Source organism: Brassica oleracea, chromosome C3, assembly GCF_000695525.1.
Source record: "Brassica oleracea var. oleracea cultivar TO1000 chromosome C3, BOL, whole genome shotgun sequence".
Lineage (NCBI taxonomy): Eukaryota > Viridiplantae > Streptophyta > Magnoliopsida > Brassicales > Brassicaceae > Brassica > Brassica oleracea.
Window position 1 is genome coordinate 48435923 of NC_027750.1, and position 7562 is coordinate 48443484.

The following is a 7562-nucleotide window of genomic DNA, read 5'->3' on the forward strand; positions in this document are numbered from 1 at the left end:
TCATCTTGAGACTTAAAAACTTGAAATTTATTGGTCAGATAACTTCTTCTCCGACATTAACAAACTTGTTGCGGTGAACTGCATCGAGGGACATGGCAGTAATTAGAAGAGAGATAGGGAACAAGGTGTTGAAAACGAGTGTGTCTGGCTTGGTGGAGCTCAATATACTCAAGAACCTCACCGTCTATGTTGTTGCAGGCTCTCTAGGTCGATTCAATTCTCATCTCAGCAACATAGTGTTTGATGTATTCATAGCTACTTGCCAAGATCCAGCCCAAAACATGGAGAGCTCTCAAATTGATGGAAGCCATTAATAGCAATCATTGTACCTTGACTATCTCAACAATCACTGAAGATACCATCGTAGAGAACCATGGCAAGGTTGTCTAATTTTACTTGTCATCACGTTCATGTATTTCAGGAGCACAGTGAGAACATTCTTCCAAGCAGTGAAGGTGACGTAGGATTGGCAGCAGCATCGGGCTCGTCTGTGTTGGGAGACAAGGTTGATAAGGAATGTGCTGCAGCAGATCCTCCAGAGATTTCAGACGCTCAGAACAATCGTAAGCGCTGCCGTGAGTGATTGGAAATATCTATTATATTCCTATCACGTCAACGTCTTTTCTATTCATTTTTAAAAACAGCTATTATCTTTGTTTTCCATCATAAACTTTGGATATTTTTTCCCTTGCATGTTGTTCAGAGATTTTATTTCTATTTTGGATTATTAATGAAACGTCGACGGGTTCTAACTCATACAAGATTTGTCAGTGGTGTATTTTTTTGGTTTACCTATTTCTGACATTTTTTGTCCACTATAAACTATTTTTAACAAAGTCGAGTAAAACTCTAAAAATAAATAATTTTGCAACCGTATAATTTTATAAATTTTTCTAGAGTTATTAATTTTTTTTTTAAAAAATAGTTTATTACAATTCGATATTTTGAAATTAATTTAGGTAAAATAAGAAAATAATTTAATTTATTGTTCGATAAATTGTTTAATTTTTTTAATTCAAATTTTATATTTTGTTCCTTACATTATTTGTTTTATATACTAACAACTACCTAAGTAAATACTAAACAACTTCATAAACTTTATCTTTTGAACATGAAAGCGCTAATAACGCTAATGGTCGATCAAATCATTACGAAAATAATGCATATGAATTCGCCGGTCATTCTTATATCAACTTAATCAAACTGTGTGACTTCCAAATGCTATGTTCATCACCATTATATACAACACGGAAAAGCAAAAGTGGAAAAAAATGAACGACAAAATTCCGTACACAAAACTACACAACGATCAATAACTTATCCGACTCCGCGCTTGCGCGTGGGCTATATCCCTAGTACCCTTAATACAATAAGAATATTTATCAATACATATACTTTAGAAACTTTGTTTAAAAATCCCCAATCGGGCTACTCTAAAAAACCAACCGATAAACCAACATGCTGGTTTACCAAAGAAAATCCCCAATCGGGCTGCTCTAACAAACCAACCGATAAACCAACATAGTGGTTTACTAAAATTCAACAGAACCGAAATAGTAAATTTAAACTTACCAGTTGTCATAGCTTATTCTGATACTGATCTTTTCACATACCCAGATTGCTAGGCTTTAGAATTGGTGTTCCCAAATGTTCCAAAAAGCTTCCTCACCAGCTATGTCGCTGCATCCAGATCCTAGTATCCCTCTCAACATGACTATGTTCCTCACCAGCTATTGGCCTGATATTGGTCAATTTCTTACGAGTCTCTTTTTTTTTAATACATGAGGTTTGGGGCCAAAGCCCGTAATTTTCTTAGACTCGAAATCACAACATATAGTATTAGTTTCGTCTCATCGGTCACTCGAACTGAGAACTTCTGACACAATTACCAGAGTCTTTTTCATTTGAGTTAATGACCTATGGTCCTAAGAGACTTTTCATATCCAATTTGAGTTCCTTTGTAGGAGGAACTGTGAATTGCTTAATCTTTAATTGAGTTTTCCCCGCCTGAGAAAACTATTTTGACTCGTAGCTATATTGTTAGAAAGTATCCAGTGTAGATGTGTTCTTCTCTGCCTTCATATATGCTGTCATCTTTTAGGGCTTAGGTTATTATCTTATAGTTTTATTTTCTATTGAAACTGTATCTTAAGAAGGTTTTCAACCAAGAACTTGGAAGCTTGCGTTCGAGAGCTCAAGAGATTTAAATCTTTCTTTTTTTTTTCTTGGCATAATGTGGCGATAACTGATCTATGAGATTAATAGAAAGAAGTGTCTTTCTCGAATAAATATCAGATTCTCAGACTTGTGTATGTGATTCATCCATACTACGTTTTCTTGGCCTTATTTACTACATGTTTCACATGTGGTGGATGATGCATGTGAGTACCATGAGGCGGTTACAAAAGCGAAGATGCTTCTTACTTCTTGATCTTTCCTGTTGTCGTTTTTAGTTTCATGTAAGATTTTCCAAACAGAAAAATTGTCTATTATGCAACAATTCCGTTTTAGACAAACTTCCAAAAGAGACTCTTATTTGATTTGAATTGCTTTCTTATTTGGATAAATAAGAAAACCAAGTACTTCAGAAATTTTGTAAGCTTGTTCTAAACAAATTCAGTGATCTGTAATAATAAATTAAGTGTAGCTTCTCACTCTGTCTCAAAGTACTTGGCCAGCTCATCCAATGCTTTGTATGAGGAGCCTCCACTTCTTATAGAGGCTTTAAGCTTCTCTTTCAGAACAAGGGCTCTCTCCCACATGCCTTCAACTTCCTCATCCACGATCAACCTCTTAACGGCTCTCTCTACCCTTGCTCTTTCTACTTCACCTTGAAGCTGAAATCCTATTCGCCAAACACTTTCTACATATATTGCGTTTAACTTTTGTTCCCCTTTGAAAGGCCTGCAAATCATTGGAACTCCTTCCACAATGCTCTCTAGCGTTGAGTTCCATCCGCAGTGGCTCCAGAATCCTCCCACTGCAGGATGTCCAAGTACTTCTTTCTGCGGTGCCCATTTCACAATGTATCCCTTTTCTGAAACAGTCTTACTGACTTCCTCTGGCAATGACTCAGAGCCAGCTATAGAGCCAGGTCGGATAACCCACAAGAATGGCTGGTTGCTATTACGCAATCCCCAAGCCATCTCCCGAACTTCCTTGGTCTCCATGTGAGCTATGCTTCCCAAGCTTATGTAAATGACTGACCTTGGTACCTGCTTGTTCAGCCATTCAATGCAGCTTCTGTCCTCTTCCAGTAAACTAGAATTTGCTGAAGCTGTAATGTGAAGAGGGCCTAATGGAAAAACTGGAATATTGAGTTCTTGTTTCAGCCATGATAGAGATGAGCTCTCTAGACAGCTCGCCGTGTTGATGATAACAGCAGAAGCCGTTCTTTTGTTAAATACTTCCCTACATATCTCTAAAAAACGATCCAGTGGCCCCATTCCTGAAATTGGTAGGTTTTTGTATCTTAATGGATCTAAGTTTTCCACCACCTTGTCTTGAACTTCAGGATCTGAAAAAATATATATATTTTTTATAAATATAAACCTCTGTTTAGTAAAAAGACGGGTTGCAGAATGGTGAATAAGCTAGTATTGGATACCTTCAATGTCAACCAAGAACTTCTCGGCATTGAGTTTGCTTAAAACACAGCCACAAGCATGATTTGTAGCACTGGCAGTGCTTAATATGACACTTGGGATCTTGAACTCCTTAGCTGCAGCTTCAGAGAAGTACATGAGCTCATCATAGATGATACAGGCGAAATCATTGCCATTTTCTAGCAACAACTCAGCTACACAGTCCTTGAATCTTGCCTCACTGTTATTGTTGAGCTTCATCAGAAACTCGACTAGTCCGAGGTTCTCTTTTTGAGACACCGGTACGCTTTCTGGTATGGTGACGAATTGAAAGGTAGGGAAGTGCTGAGAAGAGCTTACTTTATTGTATTCTCCTTGAGCAACTGTAATTGAGAAGCCCTTAAAGCTAAGGGCTTGTCCGAGTTGCATCATTGGAGTTATATGCCCTTGTGCTGGAAATGGAACCAACACTATTCTTCTCTTCTCTGCTATTTTTTCCATTGCTTTAACTTTTTTTCTGCCCCTCCTTCGTATCTCAAAGCAGACATCCCTTCATAAGTGATCCATATTATTATTAAAATATCCTTGGCCAATAATTGTTTGGTTTGTTCTGGCACACATGGAATTGGTGGATTTTTCCACATGATCGCATGTTCTCTTTTGACATTTAAATAAAAATAATATAACTGTATAAAATGGCACCACTACAGTTTGTAAAATGTAAATAATTCTCTGCACAGTATTCTGGGATTTTGTTGTGCATTTATGAGAAAAAGTTGAAAATTATAAATTGAAAAAATGACGTACAAAATCCATATATATGGTAATTCTTTCGGATATCCTTTTTAAAGTTTTTAACAGTAAAATAGCCCTAAAAAATGACCAATATAGATTTTTTTTAATTTATTTTTTTTAATATTAATATTTTATCTTTTAAAATTTGAAATTCCACCCTAAAAACCTTACACTTAACTTTAAACTCTAATTATAGATTGGTTAACTTTAGGATATAATGTATATTTACCCTTAATAAAATTTATATCAGTCATTTTTGTTCTTGAGTGCTATTTTTGTAAAAATAAAGTAAAAATGGCTATCATAGAGAATTTCTTTTATATATATGGATTCTTTTTAACATATAGATGATATTTGTACTTTTAAATCTAGAGAAAATATATATTATTAAAAATGAAGTACTTTTTGATACTGTTTGAAAACATGTATAACAGTATAAATGAGAATTGTTTACAAAACATGGATATCCGTATAAAAAAATATAATGTTCTTTTAATAATTTCATTAATATAATTACATTAATTGTCTTTCCATATTGGGCAATTCTCCTAAATAGACTATTTTCAAGTTTTGATCACAACAATAGACCACAAAAAAGAAAATGACCAAAATGTTTTATTTAATAGGTAAAAAGACCATAATACCCTAGATATATAAAAAATAAAAAAATAAAAAAATAAAAAAATTATAAAAAATAATTTTTTTTATAGTTTTAGATTATATGTTTTCAAATTCGAACTTTTTCATAAATTTTTTTTTCGATTTTTTTTTTATTTTTTTTTCAAATTTTCTTTTTGTAATTCGAAATTACTTTTTGAAAATATTTTTAAAATTTTTATTTTCAAAATTTTAATATTTATTTTTTATTTTATGAAATTTTAAATCTCAATCCCAAATCTCCACCTCTTAACTCTATACCCTAAGGTCTAAATTAGTTAACCATAGGGGTATAAGTGTATATTTACTTCTTTAATGAAACATTTTGGTCATTTTGATCATTAAAGTCTATATTTGTGACATAAACTTTTTTAGTGCTATCCTAGGGTATTTCCCTTCCATATTTCACTCAGTTTAACAATTTCTTTAATTATATTACCTTGACAATACATCACATCATTAATTATATTACCATAATAATAATAGTGCCAATTTTTATTTATTGATTAATCAACATTAACTTTGTACCAATTATAAAATAAAAAATGTAAAATAACTGGGTTTTAAATATGGTTAAACGTTCGACTAAGTTTGTTTTTAATAAAACTTTTTTATTTTAGTTTCAATCGGTGAAAAGTTACGTAGCCAAAAACATAACTCAAAGACATATTTTTACGAATAAAATAATAATTTAAATCAAAATAATAAAAATGTATTACATTTATTGTCACTTAACTTTCACTCCATATAATTATTTTACTAAATAAAACGCTCTTTCTATTTTACTTAATTTAGCAAATTACATAGAAAGAGTCATTTTTATTAGTTTATAAAATTAGTTAGGCATGAACATTGACTATTCATTTATGTACGAGTTGTTTTTTTCGGGTATCATTTTTTTTTGAAATTAGGCTCCGCTTGAATATTATAAATTTATGTGTGGGTTTTGAGTTGGATCCTTCTAGGTCTGTATGAGTTCAATTCTGATGTATAGGAACCTAAAAATATCTAAATAACAAATGTATCAGAAACGGATTCGGATATTTGCACCAAAATAACCATATTACCCGATTCGATCCAGTTCTTTTGAATACCATTAATTATATTACGACTCATATAAAATATATAATACTAATTTTGAAAATCAAATATCCATGTATAAAAATGTATGAACCAATACCCGCGCGAGTGCGCAAGTCAATCTCTAGTTTGTTTTTATGCCCACAATTTAGATAATAATTAGCAAACTACACATGTAACATCCCGGGTCTGGCCCAAACGAAAACCCAACTGCTAAAAGAACAGGGGAAAACCCTAGTTAGTTTCCCTTTTATTTTCTATAAAATGAGGAGTCCATTAAATTAAACTGACAAGAGAGATAACAAGCAAATCCCTGCCAGTGCAAAACCCTGTCGTCGCCTCTCACTACCATCAACCACCCTCCACCGTTGCCACTCGCCTCAGCCGCGGATCATAGCTGTCTTGTCCCCGATCCTAGATAGGATCGTCCGGACGGACCATGGTGCGAGGAGACGCACCAGTCAGGTCATATGACCTTGAGACAAGCGTATCAAGGTCCAAATTGATGGTTAAGGACGTCAGACAGCTGAGATTTAACCTGGATACGATGGAGACAAGTAAATAGGGCTTGGACGAGTGATCCGGAACCTGGGCAAGGTCCGGGTCAAGCTCAATCAGCTCATTAGAGTGTGGAGTCAGCTCACTCAAGCATTACCTTGCTGACTCCACTATCGCAGAGGGTGAAGAAATTCCCCTAAGCGATCCCCCATCAGCCTGATCGGCTGAGCCAAGTCAAGCTAATGACTTTAACTGAGCGCTTGGTGGGAGGCAACCCACTGAAGAGTGTATATATTGTTTTCTATAGTCTATTTTATTTCTTTTCAGATTTAGTTTGCAGGTCAAAAACAAGAAAAATCGAACACTTCAGTCAGAACAACCGAAGGACTGTACTTCTGGTGGAACAACCCATCACCTGTTCCAGGTAAGTGTTCCAGACCCAAAAACAATAAAAATAAAAAAAACAAAATAATAAAAAAAGAGAGAGAGATAATGGAGAGCGGTTAGGGTTTTGCCTATTTATCTCGTTACCGGCGGCTGCATTGGCGGAAGTAACCAACGACAGTCACCAGCAGAGCAAACTCCACGATCGCACCGTCCAGGAAAGGCCCCTATGGGAACAGGCACTTCAACTGAGGAGGTTCATCGCTCGCTCAACAAACGTTCGTTTGATCCGGCCAAGAGCGGCGAGTCCGACTGAGTCCGCAAGGACTATTCTCTATCCATTGTTCTATCCATCTGAACTCTTTATTTTTATGCTTTGTGTTATTATTTGGCTGACCTCGATTTGGTTTCACACCAGTGATGGTGTAAATTAAGTCTGGGGGAAGCACTTGTTGTGTGCTGATACTCTATGTCTTTATTTCTGAGTCAGTCCCTATGTCATTTGGATGTTTTATTGAGTCAGTTTAGGATCGAGTCAGCTAAAACTCTTGTGGGAATTAGGAC

At 34.9% G+C, this 7562-nt stretch overlaps 1 protein-coding gene and 1 pseudogene across 1 annotated transcript; one reads left to right on the forward strand and one right to left on the reverse strand.

The window, feature by feature from the left end:
* LOC106330789 overlaps positions 1–583 on the forward strand; it is a 725-nt pseudogene extending 142 nt beyond the window's left edge.
* A 1931-nt stretch (positions 584–2514) lies between these two features.
* On the reverse strand, positions 2515–4122 carry LOC106328957 (UDP-glycosyltransferase 76E5-like). The gene is made up of 2 exons (XM_013767511.1): positions 3608–4122; positions 2515–3517 (listed from the first exon to the last, which is right to left on the reverse strand). Exons 1-2 carry the CDS (start codon positions 4083–4085, stop codon positions 2652–2654), a joined length of 1344 nt encoding a protein of 447 aa, XP_013622965.1. The 5' UTR covers positions 4086–4122; the 3' UTR covers positions 2515–2651.
* Between the last annotated feature and the right edge of the window lie 3440 nt (positions 4123–7562).